Genomic DNA, 20,761 nt, shown 5'->3' with positions numbered 1-20,761 from the left:
TATGCCAACCTTATGAACCGAGGGTGTACTAAGGATCTGATTCAAATCCACACTGAAGGGGCTGTGATTAAATCCCTTGGCTTACAAGCATATATGAAATCTGTGAACCTCTGTGTTAGCTGTTCATCAGAATCTTGTTCTTGTTTTCTTTTCCAACAAAGAAGGCATGGCAGACAGACCCAACCGGCTTCGGCCATTTCGTTTTTGGCTACCTTTCTGGGCCAATCCATCCCTAACCCCTCCGCGTCCTCCAATCCCAACTCAGCAGCAACCCCTACCTCAAACTCCGGCATCTACTCCACTGCCTCCAGCTGAACCTCAACACCCATCTCAGACCCAACCAAAGTCCCCACCAGCACCAGCAACTCCACAACTTGCAATTCAAAAGGCTTCTAGATCTCCATCACCAGTAGCAAATCAGGTGGAGTCTCAGATCCTATCTCAACCCCCGTCTCCTTCCTCACCACCTAAATCACCAATTGGAAGAACTTCACCATCAAACCAGCCAGAGCTATTGCCCCATGAATCTCCGACTTTGGTACAAACCAAATCACCTACACAATTGCAGCCACACGCTCTTCCTCAAACACAAGAAACGAATCCAATCCAATCAGCTTCAAAGCCAACAGATGACCATCCTGCACAAGATCCAGAGTCCAAACCATACCCCTCAATATCTGAGAAGGAAACCAAGCAAACTCAAGAAGAAAAGCCCAGAACGATCCCAGAACCAAAACCAGACAAGCAGCCTGGCAAACTCCTCGAGTCAGAAGCACATTCTGAACCAGCTTCCAAAGAGCAGCCTGAAACCAAAAATCCAGAATCAGATAGACTTGCCGAAGGATTTAAAGGCAAACTCGAAACAGAGCCAGAAATAGAGCCTCAGAAACCACAAAATGAAGCAGGCAAAATAATAGCGGAACTTAGAATCTCAAAACCTGGGCATTCTAAGGAGCAAGATAACGTAGACAGAGAGGAGTCAGCACAAAATGGTTCCAGCGGAAAAGAGAATAAGATCGCCATCTCCACCATGCCATGGCTTCATCCTCCGATGGCGAGCGAGCTCCCTTTGAGAAGGAGATCGAGAAGCGGCATTCAAGACTGGTGCAGAAGGTGGGCATTGGGGAGAGGATGGGGAATGGACAACCAGTGAGTATGATCACCTTAGCAGGTGAAAACAACGGAGCATCCATGGTTCTAGGTTCACACATCCATATTCACAGGGGATTCAAGCATCCTAAGGGCGATGTTGAGGCAAGCTATGATGACCCGGCAATCACTGCCACCATCAATAGCAATGCGCAAAGCATCAACAACTCGACCTTCCATGGTAGTTCTTGCAATGAAAGAGACCCTGGCGTTCACCTGAAGCTATCAAGTAAGAAGGTGGAGGCCGCGAGTCTAAGGAGACAACCAGAGCCACTTAAACCGCAGAAGACTGACGCAAGTCTAAGGAGACCACCAGAGCCAATTAAACCACAGAAGACTGCACCTCGCATTACTCCAGAGCAGAAACCGTCCCACGAGCCCAGGATCAGAAGACGGTGCCTTCGAGCACTCTTTATGGAATCCAGCGACAGTGATCCAGAGAACCCTCAGAAGCCACAGCGGCATGGATGCCGTTTTTGCTGCGATGAGAAAAAGAAGGAAAAGGCTGATATCGGTGCCACTTCCACAGCTAATGGTAATGCAAGGGCAAGACAAGCGGAGGAAGGTACAAGTAGAGCGTGAAACCGGCATTCACGGTTGTGCAGAACAACATTGTCATGGCCTGCAACTACTACAGTAGCACTTCTATGTTTTTCTTAAAAAATGATGGCTAAAATGATCAGTTTTTAGACTGTTTAAGCAATGTTACCTGCCCTCCAGGATACAATTATGTTTGATGACTGTAATCATATGAACATGTGTCTGTAGTTCCTAAACATTGTATATATTCTGAATTTAAGAAAAAGCAAGTTATGTCTGATGTCCTTTCTGGAATAGACCTGATTCCACATACTCTCTACATGATCGGTAACAACATCGCAAAGCATGATATCCACATGAAAGAGCAATCCACGTTACCTCTCTGTTTTGCAGACAATTTCCAAAATGTATTTGAGACAATAACCTCTCATGTTCAACTTTGATCCCCCGGATATAAGCAGCACATTTACAGCTACTTCTGTCGCGCAGCAAATTAACACGGTCACGCTATCAAGGGATGCAGTCCTCGATAACACGAAGCCAATCAATCATAATCAGCTAAAATTCATCAAAAATAAGTTATAACAAAATTTTCAATTCCATTATTCATTAAGTAAATAAACCAATATTGAGTCAAAGCTACTAAATCCAAAAGATAATACTAAACTCATATATCAAAATTCGATTACAAGTTCATAATAATCTTATAAATTTAATTTCAACTGCAAATTTTATGCTTACTGGTGTAGACCCTCCAGCCTAGATCATCCTTGTTTCCTAATCTTATTTATCTGGACAAAAAAAGAAAAAGATATGAATTATACCAGCTCAGTAAGTAAACCACACTATTTTATCCAGATCAAGCATAAGCATGTATCAATAAATCATTTAGAGAATATGATTATCATTGAAACATAAAATTTTCATAATAACAATATATCATAAATCAATAATGCTCTTGCAAATGCATAAATTATGCAATTTACATAAACATAGTTTCCAATGTATAACATAAACAAAGTCATAAATTATATCAACTTCATATATAAAGTCATAAATCATTTGTTATTCTTTTCATATCTTGATTCTTAATAATTCTCTAAGACTAAATGCTAAGGTCACTATTATATCCGTGACAGGGCCATAATCATGTACTAACTACTACTATCCGTTGGTAGGATCGTATGCCAATTACTATTACCTACTGGTAGGGTCATATACCAATAATTTTTAACCGTAAAACAATCATGAAATCATTCTTTCATAATAGGACATACATTTCATAAATATGGAGTTCATATTTTATAAAAAAATATTCATATTAAAATATTCATAAATCACTATTTTATAATAAATCATGAATTTCATAATGCATATGCTCGATCCTTATTTTATGAAAATATGAAATAATTCTTTTCATGATAAAATAGTCAATAATTTCAAAAGTAAGTAAGAAGTGTTGGGATTACTTATCTTTTTCGTCCTAGATCTTTTATCTTCCTTAAATGAATCAGATAATCCTATTTAAAATATTAAATCAGGATCAATTTTTATTTCATAAATTCAATAAAATTAAATAATAACAGAAAGTGATTGATTAGGTGATCAGTCTGATAGACCACCCCAATACTGAATCGATTCGGGGTCATAGGTCCCTAAAAGGAGAAAAGATGGCCTAATATAGGATCCATAGGTCTTCTTAGAGAAAGAAAGGAGGAGAAAAAATGTTTAGAGAGAGAAAGTGAAGAGAGAAGAGAGGGAAAGAGGGAGAAAGAGGGAAGAGAGAAGAGAGAAAATCCTCTCTCTTTTTTTTCTTTTTCTTTTCTTTTCCTTTTCTTTTTTTCTTCTTCTTTCTTTTCTTTTCTTCTTTCTCTTCCTGGCCGAACAGAGGAGGGACTGAGGGGAGGGGCTCGATGGCTCAAGCTCTGACGAAGGGCGACGGCATGGCCAGAGGTCCGGTAGTGGCACCGATAGCGGAGAGCAAGAGATCGCCGGCAGTGAGGCTTGTCCTGCGGGGGATTTAGAAAAATGAAAAACAGAGGACCCACTCATTTTCTTGGATTTCTCCGATCATTGGCCGATCACCGGCGGCCATAACTTTCGGAGAAGGAGGCTAGGGAGGTGGGGTCATGATCTATGGATGCGGTACCAAAGGCAGCAGTGCTGGTGGTCGATAAAGAAAAAGAAAGGGCTCGACCGAACAGGAAAAAAATAGGACATGATGTTTTGTGGATTTTTCGATGATCCTGACAGTCGGCGAGGGTGCACGAAGCCATAGAAAGGAGGAGAAGAAGAAAAGTCAAAGTCTTACCTCAAGCTTCAGCAGTGTTGTCGGCTCCAATTTTCGATGAGCACGAGCAAGGGTGGTCGCAGCCTCAATCGGAGAAAAGAGGAGAAATCAAGCTTGAAGATCACTGGTGGGGGGTCTGAGGGAGGGGAGGACTTATTTATAGAGAGCCCTAAGACCTCCGGTGGTCCTAGGACTCCTGATCCAAATGAAACTCGTCGGAGAAGAAGACTCCTATCGGGAGTCTTCTTCCCATTTTGCCTTTTTTTTTTGTTTTGGGCTTGGTGGGCCACTTTCGGGTGGGCTTGAGGGGCTTTAGGACAGGGTATTACATTCCATCTCCCTAAAAAAATTTTATCCTCGAAACTTGATATACCTTCATTTTCAAATAAATGAGGATATCTTATCTTCATATTATCTTTATCATACTTTAGATTAGTTTCCGTCCATCCTGATTTTCTTATGATGTAATTTTTAAATAAAACATCGATGAAAATAACTTTTTTTTTAAAGTGAAGATATCACATATAATAATTTATTCATGTTGGGGGTGGATGTCTGGCCAGGACACCACCTCCCAAGATCCTTTCAGTACCATGCGATACAGCAGGAAGAAAGAAGAAACAAAACAAAAGGAAAAACAATCAAAATACGTGGATCAGCCACAAAAGGGCTCGCCTCCACGGGGCATGCAAACTTCACTATGAAAAAAAAAATTTACAAGAGGAGACCTCACCCTCAACCCTTGTACACCCAATTCTCTCTCACATGAAGTTTCCCTCACAAAAGCTCTCTCTCTCTTGGAGACCCCCTGAACCCCTGAAGTGCCTGGCGACCGCTGTCCAGGAGCCTCCTGCTCCTTCTCTCACAGCGCCCTAGCCTCTCTCTCTCTTCTCGGTTCGTACGGCGGTGAGAAAACCCGAGCCCATCTTCTCTGTTTCACGCACAGCCCTTTTAAAGGCTTAAACGAGACTTTAAACCTTGATTAGAGAGGGTTTAGGAGTCCTAAACAAAGCCAAGAAACCCCCTGAACCGTCGGATCAAGACCGGGAGCCCTCTGGGCCATTGGATCACGCTCCGGTCCACAGAATAGTACCGTGGACCATGAGAAACGTGTGGGAAACGCCCACGCGGTCCATAGACCGCGCCATGGACCACCCGATCCACGGTGGACCGGGGCAAGGGGCCAGCAGGCCTGGGTCGCGCGTCCCACGCGGGCCTGGGCCTGGGTCGCGCGTCCCGCGCGGGCCTGGGTCCCGCATCCCACGCAGGCCTGGGACGCGCGTCCCGCACGCCGCTGCCGCCCGCCGCCGGTGGTCCTCCGCTGCCTCGATTCTCGTGCTGACTTCAAAAGCTCGTATCTTCTCCATCCGAGCTCCGATTCAGAGGATCTTGGTCTCGTTGGACTCCGTTTTTCGTCGTGAACCTCGCTGTGGGCGCAATGTGGGCTGAATCTCGAGGCGTCAAATCCTAACAATCTCCACCTCGACTCGATATTCGGCCTCCTCCAAACTCTGAGAGCTTCTGGATCTCCTCGCCCCCATGCCCTGGGGCAATCACCTGCTGATCATGGATGGGCAAACATGGGAGTCGAGCCAGGCTGCTCGATCCCATCTCCGTCGTATGCTGTGCTCCTCCTGACCTGAGACCTGCTCGGGGCATCATCCTGCGGCAATAGGAATCTTACCTTGCGACGTCGCCTCTCGTCCTCCCGAGTCTCTTGTCTCGTGCCCGATCTGCCTCCTGGAGCTCCACCTCGCTCTGGGCTCCACCTGGCTCCCGATGCTCCACCTCGCACTGGGCTCCCTGCCAGGTAATAATGTCCTCTGCTCCCCTTCTTCCCCTCCAGCACAATCCTATCGCCGCGTAGCACCCTCAGGATTCCTCCACCAGCTACCGTCCTGTAGCCTTTCGAATCCAGTCTGCTAAGTGAGATAAGATTCCGCCTGAAATCGGGTATGTATCGGACCTCCCCCAACCTCCTCGCTGCACCGTCATGTGTCCTCCAGCTGACCGTCCCAATGCCTCTGATCGCACAGCTCGATCCATCCGGCAGATATACAGTGCCCTCACTGTTCTCCAGGGAGTCAAACTGCTCCTCTCTGCAACACACATGATAGGGGCATGCAGAATCTAATATCTACTACTGGGAAGAAGCAGATACCTCGTCAGATATCTCAAAGACATCTCCATCTAAATCACTGCCGGCCGTCGCTACAGCAGCCACCGTCCGATTTTTCAGTTGAGGGCAATCTCTGGCTAGATGCCCCAACTCTTCACACCGATAACACCTGGTTTTGCTCAAGTCCCTCCTGGACTTAGGCCGCCCTCGATGCGATCTCCTGTCGCTCCGTCTACCGCCTCCTGCACCTCCAGAAGCCACCAAAGCTGAGCTACCACCACTTGAGATGGTAGCTCAGCTCTGGTGGCTTCTGGAGGAGCAGGAGGCGGTAGACGGAGCGACAGGAGATCGCAACGAGGGCTGTCTAAGTCCAGGAGGGACTTGAGCAAAACCAGGTGTTACCGGTGTGAGGAGTTGGGGCATCTAGCCAGAGATTGCCCTCAACTTAAAAATCGGACGGTGGCTGCTGTAGCGACGGCCGGCAGCGATTTAGATGGAGATGTCCTGGAGATATCTGACGAGGTATCTACTTCTTTCCAGCAGTGGATATTAGATTCTGCATGCCCCTATCATGTATGTTGTAGAGAGGAGCAGTTTGATTCCCTGGAGAACAGTGAGGGCACTGTATATCTGCCGGATGGATCGAGCTGTGCGATCAGAGGCATTTGGACGGTCAGCTGGAGGACACATGAGGGTGCAGTGAGGAGATTGGGGGAGGTCCGATACATATCCGATTTCAGACAGAATCTTATCTCACTTAGCAGACTGGATTCGAGAGGCTACAGGACGGTAGCTGGTGGAGGAATCCTGAGGGTGTTATGCGGCAATAGGATTGTGCTAGAGGGAAAGAAAGGGAGCAGAGGACATTATGACCTGGCAGGAAGCCCAGTGCGAGGTGGAGCTTCGGGAGCCAGTAGAGCCCAGAGCGAGGTGGAGCTCCAGGAGGCGGATTGGGCACGAGACAGGAGACTCAGGAGGACGAGAGGCGACGTCGCAAGGTGAGATTCCTATTGCCGCAGGATGATGCCCCGAGCAGGTCTCAGGTCAGGGGAGCACAGCATACGACGGAGATGGGATTGAGCAGCCTGGCTCGACTCCCATGTTTGTCCATCCATGATCAGCAGGTGATTGCCCCAGGGCATGGGGGCGAGGAGATCCAGAAGCTCTCGGAGTTTGGAGGAGACCGAATATCGAGTCGAGGTGGAGATTGTTAGGATTTGATGCCTCGAGATTCAGCCCACATTGAGCCCACAGCGGGTTCGCGGTGAAAAATGGAGTCCAACGAGACCAAGATCACCTGAAACAGAGCTCGGATGGAGGAAATACGAGTTTTTGAAGTCGGCACGAGATTCGAGGTGGTGGAGGACCGCCGGCGACCGGCGGTGGGCGGCAGCGGCGCGGTCGCAGGCGGCGGCATGTGGGATGCGAGACCCAGGCCCGCGCAGGACGCGCGACCCATGCGGGTGCGCGGCCCAGCTGGGTGCGCGGCCCAAGCAGGCGCGCGGCCCAGGCGCGCGCAGGCTCGCGCGCGGGAGCGGGCTGGCCCAGGCTAGCGTTGGCCCTTTGCATCGGTCCACCTAGATCGGGCGGTCCACGGCTGGGCCTGTGGACCGCGTGGGCGTTTCTCACGTATTTCTCATGGTCCACGGCACTATTTCATTGACCGAAGCGTGATCGGACGGCCCAGAGAGATTGCGGTCTTGATCCGACGGTCCAGGGGGTTTTTTGGATTTATTTAGGACTCCTAATCCCTCTCTGATCAAGTTTAAACCTAGTTTTAACCTTTTAAAAGCCTGTGCGTGGAACAGTAAAGGGTGTGGTTGGTTTTCTCGCGCCGTATGAACCCGAGAAGAGAGAGAGAGGTGGAAGCGCTGAGAGAGAAGAAGCAGGAGGCTCCTGGACAGCGATCGCCAGGCATTTCAGGGGTTCAGGGGGTCTTCAAGAGAGAGAGAGCTTTTGTGAAGGAAACTTCTAATGAGAGAGAATTGGGTGTACAAGGGTTGAGGGTGAGGTCTCCTCTTGTAAAATTTTTTTTTCATAGTAAAATTTGCATACTCCGTGGAGGCGAGCCCTTTTATGGCTGATCCACATATTTTGATTGTTTTCCTTTTGTTTTGTTTCTTCTTTCTTCCTGCTGCATCGCGTGGTACTGAAAAGATCTTGGGAGGTGATGTCCTGGTCTGATATCCACCCAACAATGCTATCAAAGGATGCAGCCCTCGATAACACGAAACCAATCAATCATAATCAGCTAAAATCCATCAAAAATAAGTTATAACAAAAATTTCAATTCCATTATTCATCAAGTAAATAAATCAATATTGGTTCAGAGCGACTAAATCTAAAAGATAATATTAAACCCATATATCAAAATTCACCGGTAGTTGATTACAAGCCCATAATAATCCTATAAATTCAATTTCAACCACAAATCTCCATACTTACTGGTGTAGACCCTCCAGCGTAGATCATTCTTATTTTCTAACTTTATTTATCTGGATAGAAAAAGAAAAAAAAAATATGAGCTACACTAGCTCAGTAAGTAAACCTTACATTATCTTATCCAGATCAAGCATAAGCATGCATCAATAAATCATTGAGAGAAGATGATTATCATTGAAACATAAAATTTTTATAATAACAATATATTATAAATCAATAATGCTCTTGCATATGCATAAATCATGCAATTTGCATAAACATAGTTTCCAATGCATAACATAAACAAAGTCATAAATTATGTCAACTTCATATATAAAGTCATAAATCATTTGTCATTCTTTTCATATCATGATTCTTAATAATTCTTTCAGACTAAATGCTAAGGTCACTATTATATCCATGACAGGGTCATAATCATGTATCAACTACTATTAATCATTGGCAAGATCGTATGTCAATTACTATTATCCACTGACAGGATCATATGCCAATAACTATTACCCATTGGCAGAGTTGTATATAGCTATCTGAGAGCTTTTTTTTCATATTTTTTAAGATAAGCATCTTAAATTATATTTCATCAAATCATATTTTCTTAAATCATGCATAAATAAGATACTAGATAATTTTATAAAATTTATAATCTATAAATAATTTTTAATAGTAAAACAATCATGGAATTATTCTTTCATAATAGAGCATACGTTTCATAAATATGAAGTTCATATTTCATAAAAAATTATTCATATTAAAATACTTATAAATTATTATTTTATGATAAATCATGAATTTCACAATGCATATGTTTGATCTTTATTTTATAAAAATATGAAATAATTTTTTTCATGATAAAATAGTCAATAATTTCAAAAGTAAGTAAGAAGTGTCGGGATTACTTACCTTTTTCATCCTAGATCTTTTATCTTCCTTTCATGAATTAGATAATCTTATTTAAAATATTAAATCAAGATCAATTTTTATTTTATAAATTTAATAAAATTAAATAATAACAGAAAGTGATTGATTAGGTGACCAGTCTGATAGACCACCCGGATACTGAATCAATTCGGGGTCATAGGTCCCTAAAAGGAGAAAAGATGGCCTAATATAGGATCTATAGGTCTTCTTAGAGAGAGAAAAGAGGAGAAAGAAAATTTTTAGAGAGAGAAAAGAGGAGAGAGAAAGTGGAGAGAAGAGAGAGAAAGAAGAAGAAAGAGGGGAGAGAGGAGAGAGAAAATTCTCTCTTTTTTTTTTCTCTTTTTTTCTTTTCTTTTCTTTCTTTTCTTTCTTTTTTTTTCTTTTTCTTTTCCTTTTCTTTTCTTCTTCTTCTTTCTTTTCTTTTCTTCTTTCTCTTCCTGGCCGAACAGAGGAGGAACCGAAGGGAGGGGCTCAGTAGCTCGGGCTCTGACGAAGGGCGGCGGCACGATCGGAGGTTCGGTAGTGACGGCCGACTACGGGGAGCAAGAGATCGCCGGCAGCGAGGCTCAGCCTGCGGGAGATTTAGAAAAATGAAAAACAAGAGACCCGCTCTTTTTCTTGGATTTTTCCGATCATTGGTCAATCACCGGCAGCCATGACCTTCGAAGGAGGCTAGGGAGGTGGGGGTCATGATCCATCAGTGCGGTACCATGGGCGACGGCGCTGGTGGTCGAAAAAGAGGAAGAAAGGACTCGACTGAACAGGAGAAAAATAGAACATGATGTTTTGTGGATTTTTCGACGATCCCGACGGTCGGCGAGGGTGCACGAAGCCATGGGAAGGAGGAGAAGAAGGAGAAGAAGAAAGGTCGGAGTCTTATCTCAAGCTTCAGCAGTGTTGTCGGCTCCAATTTCCGGCGAGCACGAGCAAGGATGGTCGCGGCCTCAATCAGAGAAAAGAGGAGAAATCAAACTTGAAGATCGCCGATGGGGGGTCTTAGGGAGGGGAGGACTTATTTATAGAGAGTCCTAGGACTTTCGGTGGTCCTAAGACTCCTGTTCCAAATGAAATTTGTTGGAGAAGAAGACTCCTATCGGGAGTCTTCTTGCCATTTTTTTTTTTTTTTCTTTTGTTTTGGGCTTGGTGGGCCGCTTTCGGGTGCGCTTTAGGGGCTTTAGGACAGGGTATTACAATTTCAGCCGTGTTAAAGGCTGATAAGCCACAAGCTGTCCATGGATAATATATCTACAACATTAGAATTTGAGTAGAAAATAATCTAGGAAAATCTGAGAGGCTTAAACATGTCTACATTATTCATTCACATGCGGGCTTTGTGTCGTAGCTTCTCGACCAGATAGCAAATGCTTGAAATGGTTCCATTAATCCACCCTGATGATGTCCTTTGCTAGTTTCCGAAACTGAAGTCATCACTTGCTCTTGCCCTGGGAGAGAAACCTGGTTAGAGGGATCCCCTGCTGTGACAAGGTGGAAATGCTTGACAGGAGCTAGCATGATTCGGTCTCTGAACTTCAGGCACCAGCATTGGATTCTTCAGAACCAGAGGCTCACATGTTGCCATAGCAGGCATAGGCGGCTCTGCAATGCTTGTAGAAGAGAACTCTACTACTGGTTATTGGGATTCGCAAGTGATAAGCCTGAGAATTGTTTATCAGCAGGGTCAAGGAACTGTCACGCCTTGAACCCAGCACCTAGGTTGGCCATGCAACACCAGGAAGCCTGCAGAAGATGGTGCAGTTCCCCATTCTCGAATTGCCAAGGTTGGAATTGAATGCATAATGACATGCATTCTCCTTGGGCCCCTGGTTCAAAAGGCAATGTGCTCATAAGAGATGGTAGCGACATTATAATTACCTGCGGGTACTCTGGGAGGGACCTGTTTCAAGTGGATTCTTTGACTCGGAGACATGTTTGATCTAGATGCAGCATCACAGGGAGGCTTAGATGTCCTGGAAAGTGAACTTCGTGCCTTAAAAATTTGACCCGATTGAAATTCAAATAGATCATTATAAGTTAGTAAGAAAAATGCAGAAACAACTCATGGCAGAATCAACAAGAACACTTGCCTCGGTTTCCCAACATAGGCACTGCTACCAGGGAAATCATGTATTCAGTGCTCAATATATTATTTTTCAGCCTATCAAAATTTGCCATGTTTTTAAAACTTAATTTTTTTTTTTGGCCTATCAAAATCTGCCATGTTTTTAAAACTTTCTACAACTTGGGTTGTAAATGATCCATTGCCTATAGACAATTGAAGGCTTTCTCATATCTATACAAGAGGGAAGGCTACACATCTAAGCCTTCTATGAGAGGGAAGGCTCTCTCCCAAGCGGTTTGGCTGCGGGTTGCCTAGTGTTTCTTGCTTTAGTCGTAGAGGGCTGCCTTTTAATCTTAATACTTTTTGGACCTCCTGAGGGAGCAGAAATGTGCAGGGAAATCACAGAAAAGGTTAGAAGGTGTTTGGATTACGATTGAATTGGAATCGAAAAGTATTGGAATGAAAATCGAAATAGCCACATGCACCGAAGCATTTGATTCATGATAGAAGTTGGAATGATGATTTGAATTTTTAGAAGAGAGTCGGGATTAGGTTTCAAAGGGATTTGGCCATCTTATTTTGCCTCCGAATCAAAATTGGAATGGGACTCCCCCCAACTAAATTATTGAAATCAGAATCACAAGTAGCCCTCGTCCGGACTCCTACGGGAGTCGGACTTCGAGCTCCTGTTGCAAGCGACCCACTCTGAGTTACCGCTGCAAGCGAACTACTCCAAGTCCCTACCACGAATGGCCTTGGCCGAGACTCCTCGACAAATGATTCCCATCCGGGCTCCTACGGAGATCGGACTCCAACCGAACTTTGGCCGACAGGCCTGGGCCCTCTAGCAGGCCACAGCAACGGCCACGACTCTGCTCTACTCCCTGCGACGGATTCTGCGTGGCTCCACCACCCCCCACGACAGGCTCCACGCGGCAAGTCGCAGTAATGGCCGCGAATCTGCTCCATCCCCTGCGGCGGATGCTGCGCGGCTCCACTACTCCCTGGCAAGTCGCGACAACGAACGCCGCTCCACTCCCCGCAACTGATTCCACGTGGCGAGCCATGGTGACAGCCACGACTCCATCCCATTATTTCTCATGATAAATTCCTCCTGGCCCCGTGCGGCCCACGACGAGGCGATTACAAACATCGCTATCAGTCTGTTGCTTCCTCGCCTATAAAAAAGGGACCTCAGATACGTTATTCTATAAGCTTTCATTTTCTACCTAGAAACTCTGCTAAAATTTCCGTTCGAGCGCTCTATTCTTGTTAAGGCAGAGAACTGACTTGAGCGTCGGAGAGTCTTGTCGGAGCAACCCCACCTTCGGTTTAGACTTCCTTTGCAGGTCCCGACGGCGACCGCGACTCCCTCGACTCCAGCTTCTCCGACGCAAGCGGATTTTTGCACCAACAAGTATATATAACATAATGCCTAAACTATTCTCTTGAAAAGAATATGCCACAAGCACCAGCCTGCAACAATAAGACACGATCAGCATCAACATCAGCCTGATTATTCAGTGAAAAGAACCTTATAAAGCTTTATGAGCTATATAATCAATAATTTGATTAGCTTCCCTGGGCATATGGGAAACCTTAAATTGAAAAACAATTGATTGCCAAATAATGAAATCATGCAATAAAGGTGTATACTTAGAGTTATTGGCTGAAAAGAACTGCAACCAAGATCTTACAGTAGACGAATCACCTTTGAGCCATATTCTTTGCGCATGAAGTTCACCAACTGCATTAAACATATAAACTACTGGAACTCAGCCATCAAAACCGATAAGTACAAGATCTGATTCTCCCCTGCTCTTATGAGAGCACCATTACTATCTCCAATAGCATACCCAATAGCAGCTGATTCTAAAAATAGGGAAGCATCAAAGTTAATTTTAAGTACTCTAAAGGAAGGAGGTACCCACGATAATAAAGAGTAATAAAAATTACTAGCAGAATATGAGATAGAGATATCCCATCACCTTGACAGAGTAGCAAGAACATTATTATGCAAAGAAGGATAAAAGACGGAAATCGAAGCAATTACATTCCTAATAAGTGGAACATCAGACTGGCCATCTTCTTGAAAAATCCTTGCATTTTATGCCAACCACAAAACCCACCCTATATACGCCACAATGGATCTATTCCATTCCTTTACCCTGGCGGCTAACACAGTTATCCAAAGTTGGTATAATAGTTGGAACAAAGTGCAATCGGCATATATTATTAAGACAATCTCACCAATGTACCACAAAAGAACAATGTAGCAAAACATGAGCTATATCCTCATGCTGGTTCACACAAATATCACAATATTGCTGATTAGAAAGTAAAATATTTTTTTGAATAAGATAAGCTTTACAAGGAATACCGTCGCAGAATAATTTCCACCAAAAATATTGACTCTATATGGGACACACAGCTTCCAAATCCAATTAAAATTATGAGGAAGAGCCGGAGGATCAGATTTATGACATAGAGAGTACATATCAATTAAAGAAACTGAAGTACCCTTAATAAAGGCCCACTATAGCTGATCAGACCAACAACCTTTAGGAATGGGGATAAGCTATGTTCGACTCATCATATCCACAGCAAAAAAACAAAAAATGCTAGACAAGCACAATCCCATTTCCGATCAGAAGTAATAATATCCGAGACCACTATATCAGCTGACAACTAGACAATATCAAGAAGATGAGACTACCGAGCAGTAGCATTATCAAAATCTATAATTTATTAAAAAAATTAATATATTATTTTAATATATCTTAAATTTATTATAAATGTGCGGCGTACAATGTAGCACGTCTAATGAGTACGAATCGATTTTATAAAAAATTAAAATTTAAAATTATTGGGTGGATGTCTGGCCAGGACACCACCTCCCAAGATCCTTTCAGTACCACGCGATGCAGCAGGAAGAAAGAAGAAACAAAATAAAAGAAAAAACAATCAAAATACGTGGATCAGCCACAAAAGGGCTCGCCTCCACGGGACATGCAAACTTCACTATGAAAAAGAAAATTTTATAAGAGGAGACCTCACCCTCAACCCTTGTACACCCAATTCTCTCTCACCTGAAGTTTCCCTCACAAAAGCTCTCTCTCTCTCTTGGAGACCCCCTGAACCCCTGAAGAGCCTGGTGACCGCTGTCCAGGAGCCTCCTGCTCCTTCTCTCACAGCACTCTCGCCTCTCTCTCTCTTCTCGAGTTCGTACGGCTCCGTACGATGCGAAAAACCTAACCCTCTTCCTCTCTGTTCGTCACACGAGCTTTTAAAGGGTTAAACAGGGTTTAAACTTGATTAGAGAGGGATTAGGAGTCCTAAACAAAGCCAAAAAACCCCTGAACCGTCGGATCAAGACCGCAATCTCTCTGGGCCGTCCGATCGTGCTTCGGTCCACGGAATAGTATCGTGGACCGCGTGAAACGCATGGGAAACGCCTACGCGGTCCACAGGCCCCGTCGTGGACCGCCCGATCCACGGTGGACCGGGGCAAGGGGGCCAGCAGGCCGCTGGCCTGGGCCGGCCCGCGCGCGCGGGACTGGGCCGCGCCTGCACGCGGGCCTGCGCCCGACTGGGCCGCGCGCCCGCCGGGGCCGCGGGCCCTCCCACGCGGGCCTGGGTCGCGCGTCCCGCGCCGGCCTGGGTCGCGCGTCCCGCGCGCCGCCGCTGCCGCCCGCCGCCTGTCGCCGGCGGTCCTCCACCACCTCGATTCTCGTGCCGATTTCAAAAGCTCGTATCTCCTCCATCCGAGCTCCGTTTCAGGTGATCTTGGTCTCGTTGGACTCCATTTTTCGCCACGAACCTCGCTGTGGGCTCAATGTGGGCTGAATCTCAAGGCATCAAATCTTAACAAAAATATATCCAAATATTTACTCAGATAATTTTTTTTTAAAAAAAATATTTATTAGATTACTGACTATCAAAACAGTAAATTAATTAATTATTAAAATAAATAATCTAAAAATCTAAAATTTTTGAATCAATTAGACCAATAAATTAGAGAGCTTTTCTATAATTTCTCTTATAATGTCCCTTGATTAAGGTATAAAATATGAACAAGTATGGATCATGAAGAGATTTAACTCAACTATGATCCATCAAGCATTTTACTTTCACTCTAATTAAGAGGCTTTTTCTTTCTCCTTTTTCTCGTGTTATCCAAGTATGGTCTATGAAGGGACTCAAACCCAACTATAACCCATCAAAATTTTCACAAAGAAGGAAAAAAGATTTAGAGATTTGTGAGCTTTCTACTAATCATTCTCTCTTGCACCGAATCAAGTATGGACTATGAAGAGATTATGATCCAACGATAGCCTATCAGATTTTTTGGCAAGAGAGATGAAAGAAGAAGGACTCTAAAATTTAAAAGCTCGAAAAGAGAAATTCAAAGAAAGAAGGCTTCTATTCATAGTCTAGCTTCATCGCAAATTTCAGAGGAATTGTTTAATCAGACATAATTGATTTAAAGTCTAAATAAAATAAAATAAAAACTTATGCTACTTGCTAGAATTTAATTTATAAAAATTAAAAATTATAAAATTAAAAGATACAGAAAATTAAACTACTCTATTATAAAAATTAAAATTATAAAAATTAAATAAAAAAATTAATTTATTGTTGAATAAAAATCTGATACAAAAATTTTTAACTCCTAAGTTATTAATGAGGTTTGGAGTTGAAACAGAAAATAAAATAAAATAAATTCTCTTACAGAGCTAACATTTCTCTAGCTGACTCTCCTTCTTGTGTGTTGGAAGGATTGAAAAAAGTGAGAATAAAGTGATTAAAAAAATTTAAAAAATAGATATATTTGTCTGTCACACAGATTTTCTACAAAAATTATGATACCAAGAGAAAGATAGATTCAATAAAAAGATATAGAGCTTTATTTATAGGTATAGATAGAAAAAATATTTTTTATTTTTTTTTAGATATAAGATTAAAAAAATTTTAAATACTTTCTTCGTGTGGTCGCATTTCTTCCTTCGTGTGAACGCTCGGTCCCTCGCTCGCATCCAGCACCTAGCTAGCCATTTTCTTGCGCGTAAGCCCGCATCTTGCGCCATGTCACGCCCACCGCCCTTATTTTCCTCTGCATGCATGCCCAAGCCAAGCCGTGCTCACTGCTTGCTTTGATGACCCAGCGCAAGCCCATGACCCGTTCAAATTGCACTCCAGCCAACGTTATGGACCCCATGCACCTAGGCAAATTGAATTTGAATTTCAGGCACCCCGTGAAGCTACCAACAGCGAATCCCATGCAAGAGCTCAGCTACTTATTATTATTATTATTATTTTCTTGTATACCCCATCTCAACACCGTGCATTCAATACCTCAGCTCCCACATCCTAATTCTCCTTAAGCCACGTGAAAAATATTATTGTAGCATTTCAAGTGGCTCACCAACCTCCTTATGGACCAAGTGGTCCATGGTGGACCATCAACTTATGAACCGGATCGAATTGACTTTCGATTTTGAATTTCAACCTATTTTAACTCATTTTTGGTCCCGTTTGATTTTTTTTAAGTTTGCAGATCGGACTCTTCATATTGATATATTTTTTTCTTGTAAAATATATGAAAAAGTATTAATTTAAAAAAAATAAAGATAATTGAATTCAAAAATTAATATTTCTATGAGTAAATTTATACACTTATCACACCCCCCAACTTATCTATTGCTAGTTCCTTAGCAATACAATATATATATATATATAATTTTTTTTTTTGATACTATTTTATTAAAATTTTTCTTTACAAAAATAGATCTAGGATTGAAAGTCAAAGAATTTAGCAAGTATCACTAACTAAATATTGAGTTTTAGAAATAAATTTCGTACTTAGTATAATAATCCTATAAATTCAATTTCAACTGCAAATCTCCATACTTGCTGGTATAGACCCTCCAGTCTAGATCATCTTTATTTTTTAATTTTATTTATCTGGATAGAAAAAGAAAAAAATATGAGCTACACCAGCTCAATAAGTAAACCTCACACTATCTTATCCAGATCAAGCATAAGCATGCATCAATAAATCATTTAGAGAAGATGATTATCATTGAAACATAAAATTTTCATAATAACAATATATCATAAATCAATAATGCTCTCAATAATGCTCTTGCATATGCATAAATCATGTAATTTACGTAAATATAGTTTCCAATGTATAACATAAACAAAGTCATAAATTATGTCAACTTCATATATAAAGTCATAAATCATTTGTCATTCTTGTCATATCATGATTCTTAATAATTCTTTCAGACTAAATGCTAAGGTCACTATTATATCTGTGACAGGGTCATAATCATGTACCAACTACTATTAACCGTTGGCAAGGTCGTTTGCCAATTACTATTACCCACTGGCAGGATCATATGCCAATAACTATTATCCATTGGCAGAGTCGTACATAGCTATTTGAGAGCTTTTTTTCATATTTTTTAAGATAAGCATCTTAAATCATATTTCATCAAATCATATTTTTTTAAATCATGTATAAATAAGATACTTAATAATTTTATAAAGTTTATAATCCATAAATAATTTTTAACAGTAAAATAATCATGAAATCATTCTTTCATAATAGGGCATACGTTTCATAAATATGGAGTTCATATTTCATAAAAAAATTATTCATATTAAAATATTCATAAATTATTATTTTATGATAAATCATGAATTTCACAATGCATATGCTCGATCCTTATTTTATGAAAATATAGAATAATTTTTTTCATGATAAAATAGTCAATAATTTCAAAAGTAAGTAAGAAGTATCTAAATTACTTATCTTTTCCATCCTAGATCTTTTGTCTTCCTTAAATAAATCAGATAATCCTATTTAAAATATTAAATCAGGATCAATTTTCATTTCATAAATTTAAAAAATTAAATAATAATAAAAAGTGATTGATTAGGTGATCAATCTGATAGATCACCCAGACACTGAATCGATTCGGGGTCATAGGTCCCTAAAAGGAAAAAAGATGGCCTAATATAGGATCTATAGGTCTTCTTAGAGAGAGAAAGGAAAAGAGAGAAAATTTTTAAAGAGAAAAAGAGGAGAGAGAAAGTGGAGAGAGAAGAGAGGGAGAAAGAGGGGAGAGAGGAGAGAAAAATCTTCTCTTTTTTTTTCTCTTTTTTTTTCTTTTCTTTCTTTTTTTCTTTTTCTTTTTCTTTTCTTTTCTTCTTCTTCTTTCTTTTCTTTTCTTCTTTCTCTTCCTGGCCAAACAGAGGAGGACCGAGGGGAGGGGCTCGGTGGCTCGGGCTCTGACGAAGGGCAGTGGCACGGTTGGAGGTCCGGTAGTGGTGGCCGATGCGGGGAGCAAGAGATCGCCGGCAGCAAGGCTCGACTTATGGGGATTTAGAAAAATGAAAAACAAGGACCCGCTCCTTTTTCTGGATTTCTCCGGTTATTGACCGATCACCGACGCCATGACCTTCAGAGAAGGAGGCTAGGGAGGTGGGGTCATGATCCATGGTGCGGTACCATGGGCGGCGGTGCTGGTGGTCGAAAAAGGGAAGAAAGAGCTTGACCGAACAGGGAAAAAATAGGACATGATGTTTTGTGGATTTTCCGACGATCCCGACGGTGGCGAGAGTGCACGAAGCCAGGGAAGGAGGGAAGAGGGAGAAGAAAAAAGGTCGGAGTCTTACCTCAAGCTTCAGCAGTGTTATCGGTTCCAATTTTCGACAAGCACGAGCAAGGGTGGTCGCGGCCTCAATCGGTGAAAAAAGGAGAAATCCAGCTTGAAGATCGCCGGTGGGGATCTTAAGGAGGGGAGGACTTATTTATAAAGAGCCCTAGGACTTCCGATGGTCTTAGAACTCCTGTTCCTAATGGAACTCGCCGGAGAAGAAGACTGCTATTGGGAGTCTTCTTCCCATTTTTTTTTTTTTTTTTCTTTTGTTTTGGGCTTGGTGGACCACTTTCGGGTGGGCTTGAGGGGCTTTAGGACAGGGTATTACAATTTCAGCCGCGTTAAAGGCTGATAAGCCACAAGCTGTCCATGGATAATATATCTACAACATTAGAATTTGAGCAGAAAATAATCTAGGAAAATCTGAGAGGCTTAAACATGTCTACATTATTCATTCACATGCGGGCTTTATGTCGTAGCTTCTCGACCAGATAGCAAATGCTTGAAATGGTTCCATCAATCCACCCTGAAGATGTCCTTTGCTAGTTTCCGAAACTGAAGTCATCACTTGCTCTTGCCCTGCGAGAGAAACCTGGTTGGAGGGATCCCCTGCTGTGACAAGGTGGAAATGCTTGACAGGAGCTAGCATGACTCGGTCTCTGAACTTCAGGCACCAGCATTGGATTCTTCAGAACCAGAGGCTCACATGTTGCCATAGCAGGCATAGGCGGCTCTGCAATGCTTGTAGCAGAGAACTCTACTACTGGTTATTGGGATTCGCAAGTGATAAGCCTGAGAATTGTTTATCAGCATGGTCAAGAAACTGTCACGCCTTGAACCCAGCACCTAGGTTGGCCATGCAACACCAGGAAGCCTGCAGAAGATGGTGCAGTTCCCCCTTCTCGAATTGCCAAGGTTGGAATTGAATGCATAATGACATGCATTCTCCTTGGGCCCCTGGTTCAAAAGGCAATGTGCTCATAAGAGATGGTAGCGACATTATAATTACCTGCGGGTACTCTGGGAGGGACCTGTTTCAAGTGGATTCTTTGACTCGGAGACATGTTTGATCTAGATGCAGCATCACAGGGAGGCTTAGATGTCCTAGAAAGTGAACTTCGTGCCTTAAAAATTTGACCCGATTGAAATTCAAATAGATCATTATAAGTTGGTAAGGAAAATGCAGAAACAACTCATGGCAGAATCAACAAGAACACTTGCCTCGGTTTCCCAACATAGGCACTGCTAGCTCTAGAGAAGTCATCGGAGACCAGGGAAATCATGTATTCAGTGCTCAATATATTATTTTTCAGCCTATCAAAATTTGCCATGTTTTTAAAACTTAATTTTTTTTTTTGGCCTATCAAAATCTGCCATGTTTTTAAAACTTTCTACAACTTGGGTTGTAAATGATCCATTGCCTATAGACAATTGAAGGCTTTCTCATATCTATACAAGAGGGAAGGCTACACATCTAAGCCTTCTATGAGAGGGAAGGCTCTCTCCCAAGCGGTTTGGCTGCGGGTTGCCTATTGTTTCTTGCTTTAGTCGTAGAGGGCTGCCTTTTAATCTTA

General features: G+C 42.6%; 2 protein-coding genes across 2 annotated transcripts; one reads left to right on the top strand and one right to left on the bottom strand.

Moving 5' to 3' along the window:
* On the top strand, positions 1-1,953 carry LOC105047217 (uncharacterized). The gene is given in 2 exon segments (XM_010926035.4): positions 1-1,037; positions 1,040-1,953. Coding segments are annotated over 2 exon segments (1,563 nt in total). The 5' UTR covers positions 1-166; the 3' UTR covers positions 1,732-1,953.
* A 17,685-nt stretch (positions 1,954-19,638) lies between these two features.
* LOC140858727 (tubby-like F-box protein 5) lies at positions 19,639-20,518 on the bottom strand. Its single transcript, XM_073260034.1, has 3 exons — positions 20,409-20,518; positions 20,034-20,144; positions 19,639-19,873 (listed from the first exon to the last, which is right to left on the bottom strand). The coding sequence occupies exons 1-3, from the start codon at positions 20,516-20,518 to the stop codon at positions 19,639-19,641; spliced, it is 456 nt and encodes a 151-aa protein (XP_073116135.1).
* Positions 20,519-20,761: the final 243 nt, after the last annotated feature.

The sequence above is a fragment of the Elaeis guineensis genome, chromosome 6 (assembly GCF_000442705.2).
Source record: "Elaeis guineensis isolate ETL-2024a chromosome 6, EG11, whole genome shotgun sequence".
Taxonomy (NCBI): Eukaryota; Viridiplantae; Streptophyta; class Magnoliopsida; order Arecales; family Arecaceae; genus Elaeis; species Elaeis guineensis.
Note: the sequence above shows the minus strand (reverse complement) of the source record. Positions and strands in the feature narration are given on the sequence as shown.